Source organism: Notamacropus eugenii, chromosome 2 (genome assembly GCF_028372415.1).
Source record: "Notamacropus eugenii isolate mMacEug1 chromosome 2, mMacEug1.pri_v2, whole genome shotgun sequence".
Classification (NCBI taxonomy): domain Eukaryota; kingdom Metazoa; phylum Chordata; class Mammalia; order Diprotodontia; family Macropodidae; genus Notamacropus; species Notamacropus eugenii.
Window position 1 is genome coordinate 90994557 of NC_092873.1, and position 25830 is coordinate 91020386.

The following is a 25830-nucleotide window of genomic DNA, read 5'->3' on the forward strand; positions in this document are numbered from 1 at the left end:
GCAGCCATCAACATTGAGGTAAGACCCTCCACCAGCAAAGAAATTATGACTCACTTAAAGGCTTGTATGATGGCTAACATTTTTAGCAATAAAGTATTTTTAATTAAGGTACATACATTTTTAAGATGTAATACTATTGCACACTTAATAGACTACAAAATAATGTAAACATAACTTTTATATGCGCTGGGAAACCAAAAGGTTCACTGCAGTGGTTCAGAACTGAGGTCTACCTGTATCAGAATGTAAACTCCTTGAGAGCAGAGATTGTATTGGCCTTTCTTTGTATCTCTAACATATAGCACAGAACCTGATTACATAGTAAGCTTAATAAATACTTGTTGAGTGCAGTGCTGCAGCCACTCTACCATGCTGCTCAACTGTTGCAGGTAAATAAAAAGTTTGACATGTCTTTATCCTGATTATTTTTCTTTTCAAAATTCCTATTTGTGCTTAAAAAGTTCTAACAAGCTGAGGATGTGTAAACCCTGAGATTGCAGTGGGCTGTGATGTTGTCAGAAGGTTCACTGGCACCCTCAAAACAGCACAGATCTTTCAAAGTTCAAAGCAAGTTGTCCTGATGAAAATTAGAGATGTCTGAAGTAGAAAGGGGTAAAAGGAGTTGAACTGTAATTGCTGAACAAAAGAACTCTTCTCTTTTCAGCTCTGCCGGTCAACAGTTTTTTACTTTCACAATGAATTAGTAAAAGAAAAGTTGCTTTGCAAACACCATACAAAGGAGTACTTTTTATTACACAGAGAGAAACTGTCACAAGGATGGCTGGAGAAAGCATTTCTTGCCCTGCTATTATGGGATATCAGCAGAACAAGGAAATAGCACTGTTGTAAGACAGGTCCCCTTAGTATTTATAGTAGTGGGATTTTTCCCCAATCAACTAAAAACTGCAGGCCTACCTAGAAAAGGGTGATTAAATATGTTGTTAAAAAAGTAATCTACTTTAAAACTAAGGGCTTTATTAATAATTCAGCTAATGTTTCTAATGCAGCAAATTCACCAGTTTCAAAAATGCAGCAAATATGCTATGTCTTTAAATCTGTTTGAGAAGCAAACAATGGATTAGAAGCAGGTTGGGCTTAATCATACCTATGTCTGATAATGCTATCATATGCTACCTAACAGTCTTGCTTCATTTAGAACAACACTAAACTGTGACAGTTTTCCCAACTGGATATATGGGGAAGACTATAAAAGGAAGCTGGCTGTAGGAATGAAAGGCAATTTGAGTTAATGCATTTCTTTCAAGCTGTTACATGAAAAGTACTTCCATAGTTTATTAGTAAAAACAGCTTTTAAAAGCGTTTTAAAATGTCAAAATTTGTTGGGAAAAATTAAGACCCAAATACTTATTTTAATATTCTTTTCCATTCAGTTGATTTTAGAATGCATCTGATGAATGGCTTTTTCTCTTTCTTAACAAACAAGAAGCCTGCAATAAACTCTCTATCAGAATGGAGGCCATTCTGCTGTTCTTTCTATCTTTCTGTAAAACATGTAATTTTAAATCACATTTAACTAATAAACCTTTGATTTATACCCTGCCTTCTCCCTAACATTTCCATTTCCAAAAGGAGTTCAAATATATTATTTTACTTTCTCTACTAATACTGTTGGGATTGAAGCAAGATTGAAGAGCATCGTTGTTCATGTTGGCACGAAGATTTTATCAGGGTAATACTAAATAGATCACAACTCCATAGCTGTGTGTGTGTGTGTGTGTGTGTGTGTGTGTGTGTGTGTGTGTGTGTGTGTGTGTGTACTTAGTACATAAGACTAAGAAAATAGTTTGTGTCTCAAACGTGCCCACAACTGCTCAGCTTTTAAGAATCAAGAGGCAGAATTTCAACTGAATTCATTCCAACTCCATCTGTACTCTAGGGACTAGTGGTGACAAAATTAAACAGAAATGGAGGCCACTAAACTGGGGAAAAAATAGGGAAAGCTATGTGGCACAGTGGATAGAGTGTGAGGTCTGGAGTCAGGATAACTCATCTTCCTGAGTTCAGATCTGGCCTCAGTCATTTACTAGCTATGTGACCCTGGGTAAGTAAGTCACTTAACCCTGCTTGCTTCAGATTCCTCATCTGTAAAATGATCTAAAGGAGGACATGGCAAACCATTCCTGCATCTTTCCCAAGAAAATTCCAGTTGGGATCACAAAGAATCGGACATGAATGAAAAAACCAAACATAACAAAACGACTGTACATAAAGATCCTTGTGGGTTAAATGCTGATTTAGACAACCACATATGGACATTATCTAGGTTCTACTGTATTTTTATTTACTGTGTTAAATACTTCTCAATTATATTTAAATTAGTTCAGCTGCAGTCCAGAGTGCTGCAAGCTACCTATTAGACACCTCTGCTCTATGCTATGCTGCCTAAAATCCTCTTAAAGATGGGAAAATGTAAAGACATTTAGAAAAAAAAAATCTGTGCAAGGTCAACTATATTAATGAGGAACCGGGCTTTGAAACCTGACATTCTGCACTCAACTCAATCTTATATAACGTTAGGGTTCAGATTGGGGGAGGATTCCCTGGAGATAGTGACATGCTCCAGAAGTCCCTGTTTGTGCATGATGCTGTTTTGACTGCAGCAAGCTCCAATCAGAGCTCTCTTCCTCAAGTCTCTGCAATCACTCAAAGGAGTCTGATCTGACTCTCCACATAGGAAAGACTGAAAGACTAAATTGATAAAGAATATTTATTGCCCAGATTTCTACATGCAGTTAGACTGACCTGATATAGCCTGTGCAATAGTAAATCCATCTGGGACAGATAATACAGATAAAAAATGAGCTGGGCTTAGAAATGAAAAGAAGGAGCAAAGCAGGAAGGATTACTCTGGTGAAATTGCAAAACTCTTACTGACATTCAGCTTCCCAAAAAAGGAAAAGCCTAACTTTTCAACAGTAAATTCTACTGGCATAGCTAGATGGCAGCAAGACATGGAATACCACTGCCTTTGAAGAACTACCTATCAGGATTACACAGGGGGTAATGGATAGGTTTGTGGTACATGTGAGAAGACTGTAATATATAACCAAAGAGGAACTCCAAAGAATAGGAATAAGGATGTTATCAACGAACTGTGTGAAAGAAAAGAAAAACTGACTGGTCATGTAGCAAGAACAAGGGATATCAAGTGGAAAAACAGAGTTTTCCACCACTATTCTTGCAACTTTAGTACTTTAGGTTTCTCATCAGTTGCCTCTTCTTTACCCATTAGGATTCTCCAGAACAGTCTCTTCACTTCTCTGGCCCTCAGTTTCCCTACTGGTAAAATGAAAGGACTAAAACAGAGCTGATTCTAGGAGATGCCTGGATCTCAGGACGAATTATTTTTATCCTGAGGATATCTGACAGAATGGGGATGGGTAATGGGAAAGGGAGAAAAAGGCTAGGTGCAGTTACTCTACCACCTCATGAACAGCCTGGGAAATATTCTTTCCCAATATTCTGGGATATTCCATCCCAGGAGAGCTGAAGCAGTGACAATGATAGTAACTTTGATAGTAACACTGGATGGTAATAAACTAAGTTAGTTAACCTAGCAGCTATCCAAGTTTGTGGATGGACACTGAGTCTTCCCTTTTGAATTGGGCTGTACTCAAGAAAAGGGCACTTACATATTAACTGTACCTTCAAGTCTTTATCCAGCCAACACAGCTACAGAAGGGGCAGCCACCCCACTGAGTCTAAATTGGACATCTCCACAGCTACAGACTCCCAGGGACTCAAATCTAACAATAACAAAAAAAGCACAAATGCTATAGATCAGACTGTTCTCCTCTTGTCTACTGAATGTATCACAAAGGAGGAGAAAGTCTTTATTAGTCTCATTAGAAATATTTCCTGATTTACTTTTTAAGGTCAATAATGTCAACCAGTTGATTCTAGCTGATTAGATTGAGTGTAGACTTACCTAGTGGGAGTGAGAAGGGTGTGTCCAACCCTGTAATTACATTTCTCCTTAATCTTCAATATAAAGAAGCAACATAAAACACCAAGAAAGTAATGCTCTTAATAGATTTATAATGGTATTTTTCTCTGCTACTGCCACTCACAGCAAGAGATATTAAGCCCCTGAAAAACATCTCTTTAATATTTAAAAATATTATATTACACACACTTTTGTCACACTAAAGAATTATCAACTACAATATATTCACCATAACTAAATTTCTAACAGACTTCAAAAGCTTTTATCTGCTAGCACTGGGCTTTGATTTCACTTAAGTTTTTTTTTTAAACTTACTGCAGTTTAAGTCTAAGCTTCTTCATTTCTTGTCAAACCAGTAGCAGAAAAATATAAATAGGCAATAGGATCTTAGAACTAGGAGTGAACTTACAAGCCATCTAGTCCCACCCCGTTTAAGAACTCAGGCCCAAAGAGGTCATGTGACTTGCACAGGGTCAAACAGCTGGTAAATATCTGAGGCAGGATTTGAAGCTCTGGGGTCTTCCTGATTCCAAGGACAGCACTCTCTCCAGTAGGTCATGCAGCCTTTCTCAATGCTTACAATCTGTTAAGAGGCATGCTTAGCCTTTCTTGGCCACTGTCTATGCTACTCAGATCTTTCTCCTGATTTTTTCCAATCATAAGTGAAACTAGGGCAAAGACTACCATGGCCATAATCCTCACATTTACCATTCATTACTCAGAAATGCCATTCTGCTCTTGCCAGGCAAACATTCTTAACAACACGTGGTTCGTATCTTCTTTATTCCCCCTTTTCTCCTTTTTATGCTGCTGCTCAGGTCAGGAATGCCTTCCAATTTCCTTTTTGCCCATCCATAATCATTACTTCTTTAAAACTTGGCTCAAAGAATTGGAACAAGTTATATGATGACAATAGGATAAAGAAAACAACTTTAAGAGATTTCAGAACCCTGATCAATGCAATGATCTGTTATGATTTTGGAAGACTGATAATAAAGTACGGTTCCCATCTCCGTGTTAAAAGGCCAGAAGTAAAAAATAAGACATACATTTGTAGATATATCCAATTGTGTGATTTTGTTTCGCTTGACTATAATCACCTGTTACAAGCAAGGGCTTTCATTTTGGGGGAGGGAGGAATTAGTGGGAAGAGAGTTGATGGGTGGTGACTGATTTTTGAAAAAGGAAGATTAAATAAAAGATTAAAAATACAAAGAAGTGAGCAGAAAGTTCAGAAGTGGACACATATTCATTGCTATCGTGTTAAATATAATACACACTTAAAAAGAAACAAACTATATGAGCTTCATACACAATTCTCTTTTCTTCGTACGTTGAAATTTTTCTGCTTACTGTTACTTGTTAAGTTCATCATAAAAAAAAATATAAAGATTTCGTTCAAATCTCATTTTCTCTAAGAAGAATTCCATGTTTCATATTTTCCCAGAACTTATGTTTCTTAAGGAAGTAATTATTAATCACCTGCTGTGTACTCATCATTGTGCCCAAACATTATAAAGGACTGAAAAAGAAGAGAAGTCAGCTTCCAACTCATAAAGTGTTTATAATTTAAAACACTGCAGAAGCTGTTGAGCAAAGAGGGGAAAAAATTACCAATGGGGCAAAGTTAGTTTAGGAAGAAAGTAAACCTAGAGAGAAATAAGGAATTTGGACTGACAAAATAGGCAGATGGGGGAGAAATCTATTTAAGGCAAACTGCAAAAGCAAAGATAAATAAGTAAAGATGGGTCATGATCTGTGAAGGACAGTAAGAATAGACATAAAAGAAAAGAAGAGGCAAGACAGAGAAACCGAGGCACTGACCAAATGAGGTTGGTCTCTCAATTCTGAGTCTGTGATAATAGGCAGCAAACTGGTAGAAAGAGCCTTGTTTGTAGAGTCAGAAAATGTGGGTTCACAGAAGAACATTGCACACAGTAATAGAAATATTGCATGATGATCCACTGTGAATGACTTAGCTATTCTGATCAAGACAATTCCAAAAGACTCATGATGAAAAATGCTATTCACCTCCAGAGAAAGAACTGATGGAGCCTGACTGCAGATTTTTTTATGTTTTATTTTTTGGTGTGCACTTTCACAACATGACTAATATGAAAATATATTTTGTATAATTGCACATGTATAACCTATATCAAATTGCTTACAATCTTAGTGAGGAGAGAAGCAAGAAAAGGAGAGAATTTGGAACTCAGAATTTTTTTTAAATGAATGCTAAAATTGATTTTACGTGCAATTGGGGAAAAAAATTACATATTATTTTTTAAAAATTGTATAATTTATTACCTGTATGACCTTGAGCAAATCACTTAACCTCTTTAGAACTCAGGGTTCCTTATCTGTAAAATCAGAGGCTAAAGTGGATGTTGAATTTTAGGAGTACCCACTTTAGGAAATAACTGGAAAAAAATCCCTGGTATATGAATAATGGAGTTATTACGTAACAAGAAATTACAATCTTGAGGATTGTAGGAAGACCTGTAAGAACTAATGCAGAGAGAAAGACACAAACCAAAAGACAAATATACCCAATGACTACAATGTAAATGAAAAAACTACAAAAGAGAAGCCAGACTGAGGAGCTGATCAACTAAAAATGGGCACAGAAAAAGCAATGCTAAAATCTCTACTTTTTCATGCAGAGCTGTTGAAGACTACTTAGGGTAGGACGTTGTATTTACTGTCAGGATCAGTTACTGTACTGAGTGTTTCTGCTTACTTGTTCTTCTTTGTCATAAGGGAGGGTTCAATCTAGACGGGTTTAGAGTAGATAAGTGAGTGTATTTGCAAAAATAAGTAGAAAACTAATAAAAACAAAGGGCATAAATAAATTTTATTTCTTAAATGAAAGATTTGGACTGGAAACTTTTCTATAATTCATTCCAGTTGTGAATCCTCTAATGCTCTAAGACTTGCAGGCAAACATAACGGGTTGATTAGGGTAACAAGATGAAATAAAAAATGGGTAGCTAATTACCAACTCATGAAGAACCTTGAATGCTACAGCTAAGAAGTTCAGATTTAATGTGATAAGGGAAAAGGGAGCCACTTGAGCATGGCAGTGACATGGGAAAAAAATACCCAGTACTTTTAGTAAGAATAACTTGGCAGTGGCATATAGGATAGAGTGGAAGAAAGACCAGAAGCTCAGGGTTATTGTCATAACACAGTACTGAGGCTGTAGCTAGGGTTGTGGTACTACAAATAAAGAAGGAAACAATTTGAAATACATTAAAAAAAACTAGTGGGATTATGATGTTAATTGAAGAATGTAATGAATGACTCATAGATTTCTGGTCTACAGTACATACCTCCATGTTTTGAGGTATGAGGTATACTCCCTCTCCAGTCATATATGCATTATATTCACAATCCAACCTTTATGGCGTAGAGAAGAGTCATCTTATGTCTAGGGAAATGTGAGAACTGACTTTGAATGAAGAGCCAGATTAGAATGAGGTCAGTAATAGATCGAGAAATGAATTGGGACTAGAAGATCGGAATGGAAATGAGATAGGAAACAAGATGTAATTAGTAGGGAGGGATTTGCTAAAACAAGAATAAGCTTACAACAGAAAACATGAGGCGCTAAAATGATTCAAGTTTATAGGCCAGTTATAGGACAGACTTTAAACCTATAGAGAATTTATGAGACAAAAAGCTTCAAGGAGTTAAGAAGGAAACCTACAGAGAATTTATGAGGTAGAAAGCTTCAACGAGTTAAAAAGGCAAATTCTGGGTGTATCAAGAACCAGAACAGGGGGTTAGGGAGCTGCTGAGAAATAGTGTGTTAGGGATAACTAGTAACTGGCATTTATATATCATTTTAAGGTTTACAGTTTATCCTTTGAGGTAATTCTGGGCTGAACAATGACGATTCTTAATTTGCTCAGAGGTAACAAGAGCACAGAAAAGATACAAAGGCAGAGTGATTGATTCCTCCAAGGTCACACTTAGAGAAGTAGTACAGTATCCTAATCATGCCTCTTTTGAACCATAAGAGAAGCTGATGTAGGCTAAGGTACAGCCATTTTCAATTCCCTTTAAGACACAAAGGTGGCACAATTTAAAATGATTAAAAACTACCTTTCTATAATACCAAAAGCATTAAGACAAATGGAAATATTTTAAAAGACTGAACAAGTAGAACAGAATGGGGGTAGGGTATTTAATCAGATTACTGCAAGAAATCAGAAGGAGAGGAAATAACAATCCTCCTTAGAAAGAGACAGATATTGACAAATGTAAATATTTTCAACTGATCACTCCTTTTTCTTTTACATATATATATATATATATATATATATACCTCTTCACACACTTCTCGAACAGCAGCCACGCCTGGCTCCTCTTCAGGCTCCATGCCTCCTCCAGGGACAATCCATTTGTCTGGATGACGACTACTGCTCACTAGCAGCACCTAATATCAGAAAAAAATGTTTATATGTATGTGCGTGTGTGTGTGTGTGTGTGTGTGTGTGTGTGTATCTATATATATCATAATAGTACTTATTTCGAAAATTTTAAAGTTAAACAAAACAAAAACAGCACAACCCCAAAAATGACCAAGCACCAAGCAGCCTTGCCATGGTGGGTTATCCTTAATTTAATAAATTATCTCCTTAACATACACACCTTGTCCAATCCATCCTTTACTTATGCAGTTACCAAAGTAATATTTTTAAGGCCAAGGAAGCCACTCACCTGCTCAATAAACTCCAATGGTTTCCTTTAGCTTTTGAATTAAAGACAGACACCTCAGATGGCCATTGAAAGTCCTTTCCAATTTTAGTATTACTTCCCTTCACATCCTTTACAACTTGGCCAGAACCTATGGTTTCTAGGTCCTCAGATGTGGCCTTTTCGATTGAGTCCAAGTTTTACAGAACAAATTCTTTTATTAAGGGGATTTGTTCAGTGAAGTTTAGATTCAAAGGGTTGTACTTGAGGACCTAGTGAGCCACACATGGCCTCGAGGCTACAGGTACCCCACCCCTGCTCTAATGTGACATTCTATCTTCTGGGTCTTTGCTCAGCCTACTTCATGTCTGAACTCCTTCCTCACCTTAACCTCTTAGGATTCCTAGTTTACTTCAAAGATTACCTCCCACTTGAGATCATTCCGGATCCTGTCCAGCTGGCTAGCATTTCGTCCCCTCCCTTGCACAAATTGTGTATATACTTATATGAGTACATCTTTTCTGTCCCAAAAGAAAATATAAGCTCCTTGAGGGTAGAAACTAGTTTTCCCCCCTTGTATCTTCAGTTTTGTGCCTAGCATACAGTAGGCACTTAATATGTATTTATCTGACTCAAATATCTCATAAGATCCTGGGCTTTTTTTCTTTAGCCAGTATCATGTTATAACTCCCCAAATCTCTGAAGTAGGAAATAAAAACATTTTAGGTGTATTAAAGGCCAGTAATTCACTACCTTTACCTTGTTCTGAGTCATAGTCCAAGGCACACAAATGTTTTTAAAAAACAGAAACCCTCCAAATGTAAACAATGATTTAAAGCTCCATTAAAAAAAAAAGGCAGATCAATAAGTATTAGTAATTGAAGCACTGGAGTCTTGGGAAAAGACAGCTGATACTTAACAGTCTTGTGACCATGGGCAAGTCACTTAACATCTTAGATTGTTTCCTCACTTGTAAACAGGGATGATAATAACATTAACAACTTCTTCATAGGAGCAAATGAGATGATGTATGTAGAAGTTTTCTAAACCTTAAACTCCTATATAAATGTCATTTATCCAAATTTCATCAGATTTTGGGGGGGAGTATTCATCAATTTTGATGAATTTTTTTCTTCTTTCTTTCCCCGCTCTTTTAAAAAGTTTCTTTGTTATAAGGGATTACAGAGCTATTGTTTAACTTTCATGGCCTAAGCAGACTTATTTATTTCTGTCACTCTGATGTAATTTTGCCTATAAGAATCCTGATTAAAATCCATTGTTCAGGTTTTCTCTGAGGCCTGAACCTATGCTTCAACATAATGATAAAACTTAGGATTTACTTCTGTAATAAATATATTTCAGCAGCAGTTATCTACCACATGAACTCAGAAAGGAGATATTTCTCACATAATAGTTTTTACCACGCTGAAGTTACGGCACAAATTGTTCTTGAGGTTTAGTTCACTTCACTCTGTATCGGTCTACACAAATATTCTCATTTCTCTAAAATCATCTTTTTCCGTAAATGACATAGCAACTGACAGGGTGTTATTTGTGAAAAGAACTTCCACAATTCTCTATGTCAACAAAATCACAGATCTGGACCAAATATATGAGCCCAAACAAGAAAAATAAAAAGCAAAATAAATGGGACGAATAAATCATGCGCAACAGTGAATAAGGCTCCTTAGTAATGTGTCTAGAATTCCGTCCGACTGAACCACAGAGATGCTTCAAAAGTTACAGCTCAATGAGTAGTCTCTAATGTCTAAATCACTAAGAGGTAAAGATGATGTCACAATAAATGACACTGCTTTGTAGTAAGGCATAGATGGCTACAAAATAATGAGACATTACTACTCAAAATAACAAGTGGCTTCTAGAAAAAACTGCATTACTTTATGGTGTTATTTTTATTCCTATGGTTGTTAAAAGTAAATAGTTTTCCTTGACAACCCAGCTAAAAGATAAAAATACAGCTGTGGCCCTTTTCAGCAAGAAGCTTCAACAGCACATGTATTTCAAAATAATAAATGGGTTTCTTTAAGTTCTTATTCTAAACTTCCAAACTATCATGTAAGCTTTGCTTTGTTCATTTGTATTCCCCCCAGGAGAATGTAACCTTCATGAGGGCAAGAATCGTTTTTGTTCTGTCTCTGGTACCCAGTGATCTGCACAGTACCAAGTTCATAACTGGGCCTTTAATGAATGCTTACTGGATTGGACTGGAGAATCCAAAATTGGGACAAAAACATTTTAAGTTGAAAGTGAAATTCTACCCACATTAAGTAGTAAACAGCTGCTTTATGGTCTACACAGTCCACAAAGCAGTTTCTTTGAGTAAGAAAGTCCAATCCCACTACTTTGGTAATACTATACAAATATAAGGCCTATAAACTATTAAATTGTCACAAACCAAGCTCTTTAAAATATTTACAACGTACATTACTAACATTTTTATTCCTTAGAAGAGCCCTAAGTAAACTAGTCTATAGTGAAATCGATCCAGTATTACATAATGACAGAAGTTAAGTTTATATTTCACTTGGCTGCAACCTGTAACAGAAGATGACCAGGCAATGATGTGCTCTCCTCCTGGTAAAGTTTGGGAGCATACAGTTTAGCTAGATGCCAGAAGAAAAGTACCATATCAAATAAGGTAATGCTGAGTATTTTTCCTACAAAACAGAATAGAGTGCTAGAGAATGAGTTAATGTACCATGACAGGGGCTTGATGGCAGCCAATGGTTTAAAGATTTGATCAGAATTTCAAATGGCACCCTGCTAAAAAACTGAATAGAAAACTCAGTATTCACTCTCCTCTTGCAAAACAGAAGCCTGAAATGAAATAGAAGGGAGAGGCAGAGTGGCTTAGTAGTTATAAAATGCTGGCATCAGAAAGCTCTAAGTACAAACAACACTTAATAGATGTGTGATTGTGAGCAAGTCACTAGGAGGGGATCAGTGTCCCTCTAGCTTTAAGTCTATGGTCCTAAAATTATCTTGCTGGAATGTCCAAATTATGCTTATAATTGTAACCTCATTCAACAAGCCTAACATTCAAAAGAACACTTGAGGAAATTGGTATATAGAAGATAAGACCTATATCAACTGGATAAAAGCCTGATTACAAGCCAGTTCAGTTTAAAGATGGTCAAATAATATAAGCTATTTTCCTAAATTTCTCCGTTAGCAATTTTCTCTTTCTTGTAGACTCTCTCCCTCTTGCTTCAAAGTTCAGCTCAAAGACTGCCTCTTCTGATTGCTTTCAGAAACTGATCTCCTCCTCCAGAAAGTACTTTGTATATATTTTTAAATTTACCTATCTGTGGGCCTCTTGTCCCTCACCCCAAATGTGAGCTTCTTGAGGGCAGGTGCCTAACATCTGTTAAAGGCATGAAAAAAATGGAGCCATCTATGACTTTTGGAAATCTGTGTAAAAGACTAAAATATGAAAAAGTAAGCTATTTTGCAAAGAAGATGTCCATAGGACATAAATGTGATGGAATATTACTGTGCTATAAAAAACAAGGAATACTTTCATAAAATGATTTATAGCGAAGTAAACAGACCCATGATGTACATATGGACTGCAACAGTGAAAATGGAAAGAACCACCACCAAAAAGCAACTGAAAGCAAGAACTGCTAAATTACAAAGAATAAGCATGGCTCCAAAGAAGAGATATGAGAAGACATCTCCCGCACCTTTCTGCATAAATGAGACAACTGTAAGTATGGTACACTGCACATATTTTCACACGTTTTGGATGAATTGATTTTTTCCCCCCTTTCCTCCTCTTAAAAAAAAAAAAAATATTTTTTGTTACAGGAGCTGGCTCCCTGGGAGAAAAGGGGAAAAGCTACTTTTTCTTAGCTTTTAAAAAATCTAAATGAAATTTATTTACATCTTTTATAGTTACATTATCCAAATTTATCCCACTATTCCTTCCCCTTTTTTTAATGACATTTCTATCACTATCCATTATATGTGTATTATTCGTCCTTCATTGCTAAAGAAGACCATGCCATCAGAGAAATAATGACATGCCTTGCACTTGACTTTGTTTTGAGTGAGGGAGGACTGTGCAGGTCACCAGCCTCACTTCTCCTCCAGAGCCATCTGAATCCAGTGACCAGATATTCATCAGGATGACTGGAGATGACCCAGGAGGAGGCAACTGGGGTTACGTGACTTGCCCAAGGTCACACAGCTAGTGAGTGTCAAGTGTCTGAGATGAGATCTGAATGCAGGTCCTCCTGACTGCTGCACTGGTGCTCCATCCACTGCACCACCTAGCTGCCCCCACGAACAGCAAGGAGTTCACTGATGTCACTGGAAGGAAGAGTGTGTGGAAACGAGTTAAGCATAACAAGACAAGATAGGTAGGAGAAGGCTAGGTTATAAATGACTCTGAATAACAGAGGAGTTTATATCTGATCAGGAGATTGCAGGAAACTGGACTTTAGTGAATGGGAATATGGAAGCTGGGGAGGGAAGGATGTATTATAGTAACCTGAACATTAGGAAGAAATTAATTAATGGGCTTTTAAGTTAATCAGTTTACCATGTCTCACAATGGAACAACATTTTTGTTATTGTTGAGTTCATTCAGTTGTGGCTGCCTCTTTGTGACTTCCATCTAGAGTTTTCTTGTCAAAGATACTGAAGTGATTTGCCATTTCTTTCTTCAGCTCATATGACAGATGAAGCAACTGAGGTAAACAGGGTTAAATAACTTGCCCAGGGTCACACAGAAAGTATCTGAGGCCCGATTTGAATTCATGAAGATGAGTCTTCCTGATTCCAAGCCCAGTGTTCTATCCACTGCACCCTCTCGCTGCCCCACAACAGCATTAAAAGTTTTTAATAATTTTTAAAGATGGCAAGATTTTAAAACAACACAATATCGCTTAGGTTATCACTAGCATATTTAAATGATTAATTGAGAATAACTAAAATGCAAAATTAGGGAGAATGGTGTTTTGACTTTTTGGGAAGGAGAAGGGAATAACAGTTGGGAGCTACTGCAATAATCCAGGTGGAAGACAATGAAAGCCTGAAATAAGTTTGCGTTCCTGGTAAAGAGAGAGTGAATAAGAAGAATGAGAAAAGCTCTGACAAACGAAATTACTAGATTATTAGGGAGTTGGGGGAGGAAAGAAGGGTCCAGGGAAGTGTGTAGCTAGGTCATTGAGGAAAAAAAGAGCCATTTTAATTCCATTTTCAGGAATGGAACTTTTTATTCTTGTTATGAATATGAAAATGTGGTGACTCAAAAGAACTGGTTTAGCAATTCACAAAAGAAAATTTAAACAATGGATTAGGAATGCAAAAGTATGATATGCAGTTCAACTGAGTTAACTGATACATATACTATACCCTGCTTGTGTACTTCAGATGGACAATGATCTGGGTCCATAAATGAACAGGAGTAGAAATAACTATTTCATTTGGGAAACTATGGTGTACACTCTCCCTGCTACACCATGCTGCCCTCTCTTTTTGAGAAAGTCTAGAATAGTTGCCGAATTTCTGGGCAAAGCTGATGAGAGAAGACAGTTATTTGTCTTTGTAGTTCCAGCATTAAATGATTGTTGAACTAGGAATGGAGGGCAACAGGATTAGGATTCCCAGCAACTTCCAGACTAAAAATTACTGAGTAGATACCTATCTGCATTGATGCACATGGAGCTCCTATGCTGATGAAATGAGATGAGAGGAAAGAGAGATGTATTTCTAGGATATATCACAGGGTTAGTACAGATTTAACCCTCATTAACATTTAGCTGTAGTCTACAATTAAAACTGTCAGTCCTAATAACCCCAAAATATTGAAAAAATTCAAGTACTTTATAAAGCAAAGATGTACAGCTTTAGTGTATAGTGACTTTATATAGTAAAATTACTATTTTAATTATCTGAAATTAAGTAATGCATATATGGTACCAGGATACCCCAGTTCCCAGCTATTTTGAAATAAGGAAAGCTGACCTGTTTTGGCCAGAAACCCTGAGGGTCTTTCCCTTCCAGATTAATTTTTTTTTTAAATTAGGTAAAAGAGGCCATTCTTTGCCTTTTCTTACCTAGCCTTAATCACTGAATGGCCATTGCCTCAGACAAACTGAGACCTAGAAAAGACCTTAGCTTACAAATACCAAGTTCTCCCACTGCTTCTGGGGCCATCTCCAGATGTTCTGATCTATTATCTTCCCACTGCACCGACATGGCTCAGGAAGAGAGCGAAGCTGGTAACTGTGTACAGCCCTCCCTCACTTAAATGCAATTTCACTTGCATGTCACAACATTACCTTCCTGATATCATGGTCCTCTTCAAGAATGAAGGGCAAACAAATACAATAACAAGGGAGCGACCAATCACACTGATGTTCAACATTTTCTGAGCCAGAAGATGCAGAGATATGCAAATGAAGAATGTCACTGTCCAAGTAAGTCAAATGATATTTGGTCATTTCACAGTAAGAATGATCGTTATGTGAATGAGGTGGTCTAAAGGGACACGTGACCAAGAGATAATGGCCTATCAACACTATAGACTTCCCCTTCCCCTCCAGCTTCCTTTAACTTCTATAAACAACAGCTAGTGTTAAAACTGTGTTTTATCAAAACATACTAAGAGAAAACAGAGGCTTGTAGTTAGAGTGGACCAGTCAGCAGTTATATGAGATCAGGAAACCTTTGGCACTGGAAAAAGGGGGACCAAAATAGAAGTATTAAGCGTAACTAGATGAGAATCTGATGAACAACATATTTTTAGTAAGTGTACATTTATATCTTCCACATATTTAAAAAATTAAATCCTAATTAATTTTACTATCCTGATAAGAAACAGAAAATTGGGGAAATTATGCAGAATGTCTATTATAAATAACTAGGAAGGTTTTCACTACTTAGAACAATAAATCAAAATACTTACTGACTGTCCATCAGGGAGCATGAAACTATATTAGGTTTAGGTTTTATAACCTTCAATGTACAGGAAAATCCCAGATTTACTAAAACTTGCTTATAGAATAGTTCTAGTGACAGCAAAAAATCAAATATAAAACATCTTGGTAAAGTTCCCAAAACATTATCATTGGAGAAGATAGGGCACATCCTGGCTGATTTGAGAAGATTTAATGAATTGACAAAGTATAAATCATCATTACAAATCATCTTCCAAATATTCATAGAAAATTTAACTTTCAAATTGGACAATATTTCCTTCCAATGATTAGTTTTGCTGGCACACTGATACCACTCTACTTAGTTTACAAGCAATTTTCCAGAAAGTTATTTGAAACCCAAACACTTGACCACCACCCCTGGTCTAGGTAATGCTTAAGGAACAGAATAATTCAGCTCTCTGTGGTGCCTTACACCTAAGCCTATGAAACGAGCCTGTCAATTCACAGCATGAAGGGAGTTAGAGGAAAAAACTAAGAAAGAGTTCAGGATAGGAAAACTGGCCAAATGCCCATTATTTTCTTTTTTGATATATTCACAGTGTGACTTTATTTAAAGAGATTCCCCAAATATGGAGAATATCTTTATTCAAATGTCAATAACCAAGACATTCTAAATACAAATAAAAATGATTTTTGAATTATCTTCCATCTTGGTCTCTTGGTCTTATTATGATCAAGAAACGACAACATTTTCAATTTTAAGAATCTTTTTTCCACAAAAATAAAGGCTCAATTTTCTTATGAAGGTGGTATATAAGGATAAGGACAACAAAGATGCTATTCACAAGTTTCTTCTCATTGTTTTTATAATCATTTTCCTTCTTCCTCCCTAAAACTAACATCAAGAAAGGGTTATTTGACTGCCACAAAAGATGGAATCAATGATAAGACACTGGAAATTCACCTTCAGCTCCTGCTACAGATGGTAAAGCAAGCAGGTTTTCATTAGGAATGCTTCAAAAGAGACCCACTCCAGAGCACCAAGCTGGTCTCCTTCCTAATCCCTTACTGAAACCACCAGAAATATTTCTGCAACAATATGTATCCAGTATTTTAATATTAAATTTTATTTTTTGAAATTCATTATTTGAAATTAAATGATTATTTGAGGTTATTCAAATATATTAATTCTCAAATTACAATGATATATTTAATTACATTTCAAACATGGATTTCAATATATCTACAAAATACAGTGCTACCCAGCGCTAAAAATAAGCAAATAAGAATGCTGAATTTATCTGTCAGATTTTTTTCCTTTCATCAAAACTAGGTCCCTTTAGACAAAGAGCTATATTATGCATGTAGATTCATTAATTCACACTTGGTTAATTTAAAATTTATAATTCAGACAAGGGTTGGGCAAAGATTTACATTTTTGTGAAGAAAGGGTATGCTAAATATAAAAAAAGATTTATAGGGAAATATTTAAATAAAATGAGTTTAAAATTACTCTCAAGAATCTGTTCATATGCAAACTACCTATGCAAATAATCCTTGTCTATTCATAATTATTTCTATCAAGTAACACTTTATTAGACCTATAAATTGCTGTACATACTTAAAAGGAACAAAACATCTGAGTCTATAATTCAGATTGTTTGTTGACCTTTTCCTGATTTAGTCAAAACCAATTAAGTTTTAATGTACTTAATATTTAAGTACGGAAGTACAGAACCAGTTTTTCAACATTACAGAATGTCTAATGGGCAAGGTTAGGGGGGAAAAATCCTTTCAAATGATGGTATATGTGCACTTTAAAACATCAATTTTTTTTAATGAATAAGACTACTATGTAACTACAAAAAATATTTTAAAGTATATTTGTGTTGGAAACATTTTGTCTAGATAAGAGTAGGCAGACTCAGAACTGGTTAAATGGAAAGATCCAAAAAAAAGATGTTGGCCACTAGTGGTTTAACAGAACTACATGGAAGTCTCCAGTGGAATATGCCCCAGAGTCCTGTGCTTGGCCTCACGTTCACATTCATCAGACACAGACAAAGACATGTATGCCATGCCTATCTACAAAGCTGCAAGAGATAGCTAACAGAATCAAGATCCAAAATGATGCTGACAGGTTAAAACATTGGGCTAATTTAATAAAGGAAAATAAAATAAAAATGTAAACTCTTACATAGTTAAAAAATCTATTTCCTAAGTACAAAAGTGGAGAGGCATAGCTATATAGCAGTTTATCAGTAAACTCAAAATGAATTGGACTACAAGCTAAATAAGAATCAAAAATGTGATATGGTATCCTTCATGTTCTTAGGCTCCAGATCTAGGGAGGTGATAATAACAGCGCTTAAACCACATTTAGGATACTGTTTTAAGTGCCACATTTTAGTTAGGACATTAAAAAAGTGTTGACTACACAAAAGAGGGTACAGAGGGTACCAGGATGATGAAAGGCCTAGCAATTGTACCACATACAGATCATGAAGATTCTGAAGAAGAGATATGATAATGGGTTCAGAAACTTGGAAATCTGGAGCTAGAAGAGAGAACTGTCACATGCAAGAAAGAGACAAGAGACTTATTCCATTGGCCCAGGATGGCAGAATGAGAAGTGATAGATGGAAGTTACTAAGAGGCAAATTTAGACTGGATTTCTAAAAATTATAATTATCTAAAAGTATATTCTGCCTCCGGAGACACAGCAGGTTTTACTGCACTGGAGGCTCTTTCAGCAAAGGCAGAATGACCAATTGGGTTTATGTTGTTGAAGGTAAGTATTCAGGCATGAGTTGGACCAAATGGCCTCTGAAGTCCCACAGTTTGTAGAAAATACCTCAGATTTTCTTCTGGGCAGGCAAGAATACTTTAGTAACTGATAAAAATTACAAGCTATCTTTCTATCTCCCTATCTCAAAGCAGGACCACATTTAAATGCATGTTGTCTATTTTCAAAGAAAGATTTAACCACCATCATAAGCCATTTACAGAAGTGTTTCCTTATTTCTAATTTGATTTTTATTCCAATTATCCCTATTTTCTATCAGCATAACCCACTAAATTACATGAAGACTTAAATGATCTTTCAACTTTGTATTCTTTTTGTGAAGTTTTTTATTTTTTTTTTACAAATACAAGAATTCCAATGACTGTTGTTGGAAAACATGTTGTATGTTAAATATGGCTCTTCTGATACTGACAATGTCTATAACAAGCCCACAGTTAACAGCACTGAAGAAGGTTGGATATCACTTTCATTCTATATGCAGCTTCATGTCATGTTAATTCCACACTTTACCCACCAATCTCATCAAAAGTATGTTACAAGTCTCAAGTTATGACTTTTACTTCCTTAGATAATAGCGTATTGCTTGGTTTTCAAAGGCAATCAGGGTTACATAAGGACATTATTAAGAAATACATGCTTGAATAGTAGAATTAAATAACTTTCATTTCTCTATAATGAAAGCCTTTAATTGTATACATGATTTCTCCATTGCATATAAGATAATCATCTGCAAAATGACTTAGCTATTCTCAGCAATACAATGATCCAGGTCAAGTCCAAAGAACTCATGATGAAAAAATGCTATCCATATTCAGAGAAAACACTGATGGAGTCTGAATGCAGATTATACTATTTTTCAATTTTTTTTTTGCAGTTTTTTTTCTTTTGGTATGTTTCTTCTTTCATAACATGACTAATATGGAAATATGCTTTACATGACTGCACGTATACAACCTGTATCAAACTGCTTACTATCTTAGGGAGGGGGAGAGATGAAGGAGGCTGGGAGGGAGAAAATATGAAATTCAAATTTTTTTTTTTAAAAATGTTAAAAATTTTCTTTACATGTAATTGGGGAGAAACCCATTATAGATAGATGGATGGATGGATAGATGGATGGATGGACGGACAGATGATGGTCTCTCCATTGCAAGTTCTCATATTAGTCTTTTTTGAGCTTATCAGTTATGACACCCTGCTAATTACACAAAACACACCATGATCTTCTTTTGTATATCCAAGTCACAATGATTAGCGATCAGTTAAGGAGTTAACAAGAATTTACTAAGCATCTACTATGTGGCCTAAGTTAGGAAACAGATACATGGTCCCTGCCCTCAGGGAGCATATATTGTATAGTTATTGTCTAACACGGGCTCCTGTTGAAATACAGAAATAATTATTATTGTCCAGAAGATCCTACATAATCATAAGACTTCATGCTGTTCTTATGTGTTGATCTGAACTTCATGGAGTGCTGGAAGTATCATTTAAAACCAGCTTCTACATTCCTTTTTTGTATCCTACTATCCTGTTACAAAGTCAAGGTTACAACAGAAGTCTACTATCCTAGTTGCAACATAACTCTGTTGGGCACAATATATATGAAAGATGGGCCGTTATTTGCTTATTTCATGAGCTGCAGTAAAAAGACCACAAGAGAACCCGAAGAAGAAACATATTAAAGACAATGAAATACAACTTCAAGCAACATGGTGCAGAGCTATATAATGTGGAAGAAAGGTAGTAGTGCAGAAGTAGGCAGAAGTGCCTGAGCTGTAGCAATGAGAGACAGGCAGCTCTCTGAATGGTGGCATAATGATAAACTGAGACAGGTCACTTCTAGAGCCCTTCAATAAACCAAAGTAAACTCTTCAAATGTACTGAGACTAGAAAAAGTCAATGCCATATCTGATCTTTCAGCAATAATCATAAATAGGAATAAATATCAGAATTAGCACCAGTTACCATTTTCAAATAAAAAGAGCAAGACACAGGATGATAAATTTCACAATGAAAACAGATCTTAAGAGAGTCATCTAGAGTTACCCATTAATTCAGCAACTCTTGGCACTTTACCTCATATAATCAGATCAGGTGTTATACACCACCTCGTCAGAGAAAGAATATCAGCACTGGGGTTAAGGGCATTTAGGTTGATCATAAAATTTCAAAAATGGGCATTATGGACATAATGATGATAATAACTAATATTTAAAGAGCCCTTACTATGTGCCAGGCACTGTGTTCAGCAGTTTGTTAAGTGTTATCTCATTTGATCCTCACAATCCTGCAAGGAAAGTGCTGTTATTTATTATTCCCATTTTACAGATAAAGAAACTGAGGCAAACCAAGGTTAAGTAACTTGCCCAAGACCACAAAGCTAGTGTCAGAGACTGGATTTGAACTCCCACATCTTCCTGACTCTGGGCCCTGCCTAATCAATCTGCAGTGTTCCTCCTTTCACATAGGTATTTTAATTTCAAGCCAAGGAACTCTCTTTTATCTGCATATTTTATAAATGCTAACAGCTCTGATCAAGATAAAGGATATTTAAGCATTGGGAATGTATTAAACAAAAAACTCAAAAATTTGCTGACATTCCCTCAGTAATGACATTAACTGGTGACTGCTCTTTATGTATCTGTTTATCCTGCTCAGTAGGATGTACTTCTGAAAATTCTTTTATCAACCTTGCAATTTATTAGAAAATGAAAACATTTCTCATGGTTCCTCCCACTCGTTTTAATTCTTCTATGCAACATGACTAATGTGAAAATGTGTTCAACAGGAATGTATGTGTAGAGCCCATGTAAGACTGCATACCATCCTGGGGAGGAAGAAGTAGAAAATTTGGAACTTATGGAAGTGACTGTTGAAAACTGAAAACAAATAAATTAATAAATTTGTGGAAAAAAAGAAAACATGAAAACAACAGTCATCATTAGAGTTCTTTCCTTTAAGAATGACATGAAAATAAATTCTGCTTTTGGTTATACTTTGGGTTCCAAGGCAAAGCTAAAGACAAGACAGATCAAACTGGCATGACAAAAAAATTTATGAGTATAAATTTATGAGTATTCCTCCAGTCTTCATTATCAATTACCAACATATAAGTAATTAAGCTAAGCTTTTCTTCTACTGTATTAAACATTAATTGTGCTATTTTTTTCTTGACTAATACAAATGTGACTCCAACGTTGTCACTAAGCAGAATATAAATAGCATCTTCTGGATACTTGTAATGTGCTGGCCCTAGTAGGAAGACGATAATAATCATCTTAATATTAGCAATACAGTGGTATGACTGAATACAAGTTTAGACTTAAGGATGGCTTTGTTGGGGTATTCAGAAAATCCAAAATGCTTCACGCAAAGTAAGATCTGGTTAGAAAAAACCATACTAGGATCAGAGAACATCACCTTTCAGGCGCCTTGGGCAGGAGAAGTAACTGTGTTTAGATTTAAAGGGTCTTTCTTGTACCAATCCTCTTGCAATCAAGTCATCACTGTTCATGTTCTACAGCCCATTTACACCCTCCAAGTATCTTTTCATTGCCCTCTGAATCATCAACAATCAATTCTTCAGAGATTTTGGCACTGGATGCTTCTGAGATACAATCCAAAAACTATAAATAATAATTCAAAGTAATAAAATAATTTAAAAGTAATAATAGTAATAATAATAAAAATACTAGCAGCTAGCATTTATATAGCACTTTAAAGTTTGCAAAGCACTTTATAGATTTAATCCTAACAACATCTCTGGGAGTTAGGTTTTATTATTATCCCCACTCCACTGATGAAAAAAGAGGTAGGCAGAAGTTAAATAATTTACCAGTTTAACAAACTGGTTGCAGAGCTCATGTCTGAAACTGGATTTGAACTCAAAAGAAGGGGGAAAAGCCTACTTGTACACACACACAAAAATGTTTACATCTTATGTTCTATAGTAGTCAAACAAAAACACCGACCACAAACCAAAACCTAAAAGTTGCCCAAATGTAGGAGTCATTGGATCATGAATTTAGAGCTGGAAGGAAACTAGAGGGCATCAAATCCAATCCCTTCATTTTACAGATGAAAGAAACTGAAGCACAGAGACTTACTTTAGGATCACAAAGCTAGTATGTGGGTCAGCAGCAAGATGTGGACATTGACAACAAGACCACACACCTATCTGCTACACCATAAATTAAGACAAGAGAATATATATTTATTTCAGCATTTCAAGGATCCATGGTTTCACTGGTGTAGATAACTTTCCTACTGACATAAACTGCAGCCCCCACATCGTGACAGGAAAGAAGGAAGGAATTAAGTTTTAATTGTCTATTTTGTGCCAGATACTATGCTAGAAGCTTTACAAAGAGCATCTCATTTGAATCTTGTAATGAGTAACAACTCTGGGAAGTAGGTGCTATTATTATTCTCATTTTGAAACTAAAGCAGAGAAGTTATGTGATTTGGCCAGGATCACACGTCCTGAGCACTTGAGAACGGATTTCAAATCTGATCTTCTTGACTCCAAGGCCAGCACTGCAATTCCATGTGTTGCTGTGGTCAAAAAGACTGATCATCTAATGGTCAAACACCCAGCATCAATGAGCCTTTCTGAAACTTGGCTTTGTTGGTTCTCAGTTAATAGAGACAGTCTGTCACTGGGTTGGTATATTAGATCTTTACAGTTTGACAGAATCTGGCCAAACTTGTGTATGGTCATGTCTACACCATAAGGAGGCACCAGGAAAGAATATCAGTGGAAGTACATTGCTCATAAGTGTGACAGATGGGAAGAAAATACAGTTATAGCTCTACAGGAAATGATGGAGATATGAAAAAAACTGAGTCCTGAAAAGATGTTTATGGTCACATAATAAACACTCAATAAAAACTTGTCAAATGATTTTATGGAATTGAGTTGGAAGGGACCACAGAAATCATCCAATCCAATACCTTAATTTTAGAGGTGAAGAAATGGAGGTCCCAGAGTAAGGCTATGACTTACCCAAGGTCTCAAAAGTAGCATCTGTTCAAGATTCAAACTCAAATATGCTATTATGACAACGTAAAAAATATTTTATGATGGATAGAACGTTGGACTTGAAGCCATGGAGACTGAAGGATGGGTTAATATTCCACTTTTGACAGGAGCTGTGCAACTATGGGTAAATCACATAAATTCCCTGAGTCTCAGTTTCCTCACCTGTGAAAGAGATAAAAATACCTGTACAACTTATCTAATTGGGTTGTTATGATGCTTCAACTCAATAATGCATGTAAAGTGCTTTGTAGAGAGATCTTGAAATCATATGCATAAAGACCATAATTAAACCCACAGGAGCTGATGATCTCAACAAACATGAAAGAGTCCAGAGAGAAGAGGACCTAGAATAGGGCCATGAGACATATTCACAAATTAGAGAAATAAGAGTAGTATTATGAAAACTAGACCAAAGAAAATTTTCCAAGGCCAGTCAAGAAAGGTAAGGACTATGAAAAGAACAGATATGACAATTCGGAGAACTGCCAATGTACTATACCATATTCCATAATAAATTCACAATGAATTAGTGACTTTAATAGTGAAGATCACACCAAATGTAGGGGACTTTTTCTTTCCATCTTCCTCTCTATCTAGGAGACTGGGATTCTCCATCTCACTCAGGATATTCATGGGCCCAAATCCACTCCCAATCAACACAGAAGCTTTGACCTGCTCTATTTCCAACCTTGGCTGATCCATTCTTCCTCAGAAGGCAGCCTGGAAGCACTTCCTGTTTTCAGGGGCTAAACATATTGGTGTTGAATTTATCATGGATACCTGATTGGCTTTGGCTTTATTGCAGCTAAAAACTCTTGAGCTCAAGTGATTCACCAACCTCAGCCTCTCAAGTCACAGGGATTACAGGTGTGTGCCACTATGCCTGGCTTAGGAAATACATTCTTAACCATACAAGTGATAGAAGCAAATACAAAAGATAAGAACTTTGATTATATGAAAAAATGATGCATCCAGGCTAAGAGGGGAAGTGGTTAGTTAATGTGGGGAAAAAAACTAACAAATTTTTCAGAGAAGAAATCCAAACATGGATATCCAAAACATGCAGACAACTAACAGGTACATTTGATTTTCCTAAAAAGCCATTTTCCAATAGATAGAAGTCAAAGGATATGAACAAACAATTCACAAAAGAAAAACTGCAAACTATTAAAGAAAGAAAAGAATAAAAGAATGTTCTAAATCACTAATAATAACAGAAATGAGTTTGGTACCTGACTCACAATTTTTCTCTCCTCAATGGTTGCCCTCATACTTGTGGACTTTAATATATATACTAACTTTTCCTCAAAATTCTAATGCTTAATAAAAGAATTTGTTCTGTAAAACTTAGACTCAGTCAAAAGGCTGAGGTGGCAGATTCCCCATCCCTGCCCACTTTCATGGCCTACCCCCTCAGCTAACCTCAGTCACACACAAAGATGATCATTTTTGTCATTATTCACAAAATGCACCATCTCCATGTTCAGAAATTCCAAAATATCCTTATCTGACCATAATCTATTGGCTATCCAACTACTCCCTCTGCCTTTCCTTACCAAACCCTACTCTTTTTTGATGTGGTGACCTGCAATCCCTCCTCCATGCTCCAGTTTTTTCCAAAGACATCTCCTCTGCACTTGCCACTCTCTCCTCTTTCCCCATCCAGACCCTTTGGTGAATTAGTTCAATTGCACACTGTCATCTTCTTTTGAATCTCTAACCCCTTATTATATTACCAATTGCACACTGCCATGGATCATTCCCACAATCCAGACACCTTCTCTCCTCTAAACGTGGTACTGAACGAAGGTGGAGACAAAAATCACATACTCATTCTGACTGAACTGAATTGAACAAAATTATATGACACAACTTCACCTGGGCCCTCACTGTAGCTAAACATACTATATCTCTCTTATCAAATCACTATCCTACTTTCTATAGCTGCTCTTCTAAATCTTTTCATCTCTCCTTAAACCTCCAATGGTTTCCTTTCCCCTAACTCTCAGAGCTGAGAAACTTGCCCCATATTTTACAGAAATAATTGAGGCCATTTGCTGAAAGCTCCTTCTCCCCTCTTCCTCATCTCCTATCACTCAGATGCCTTCTGCCATTTTATCCTCCTTTACCATCATACATGATAAGTGGCGTTACTCTTTACTAAGACTAATCCCACTTCCTGCACAGGTGACACCATTCCATTATGTCTCCTCCAACAGACTGCCTCCTCTATAAACCCCATTCTCTCACTTATCTTCAAATTCTCCCTGTCTATTGCCTCCTTCCCTATGACCTTCAAAAATGAAAACGTCCCCTCACCCCCAACCCCAAAAAACCATCACTTGATCCTTCCATCCTCACTATTATCCTATACTTCTTCTGCCCTTGGTAACTAAACTCC

General features: G+C 36.3%; 1 protein-coding gene across 1 annotated transcript in view; it reads right to left on the reverse strand.

Annotated features, from left to right (window-relative positions):
- NUDT3 (nudix hydrolase 3) overlaps positions 1-25830 on the reverse strand; it is an 83132-nt gene that overhangs the window by 53174 nt on the left and 4128 nt on the right. The window contains exon 2 of the mRNA XM_072641799.1: positions 8298-8408. Coding sequence (XP_072497900.1) covers positions 8298-8408 — 111 coding nt within the window. The remainder of the gene's footprint in view (positions 1-8297; positions 8409-25830) is intronic.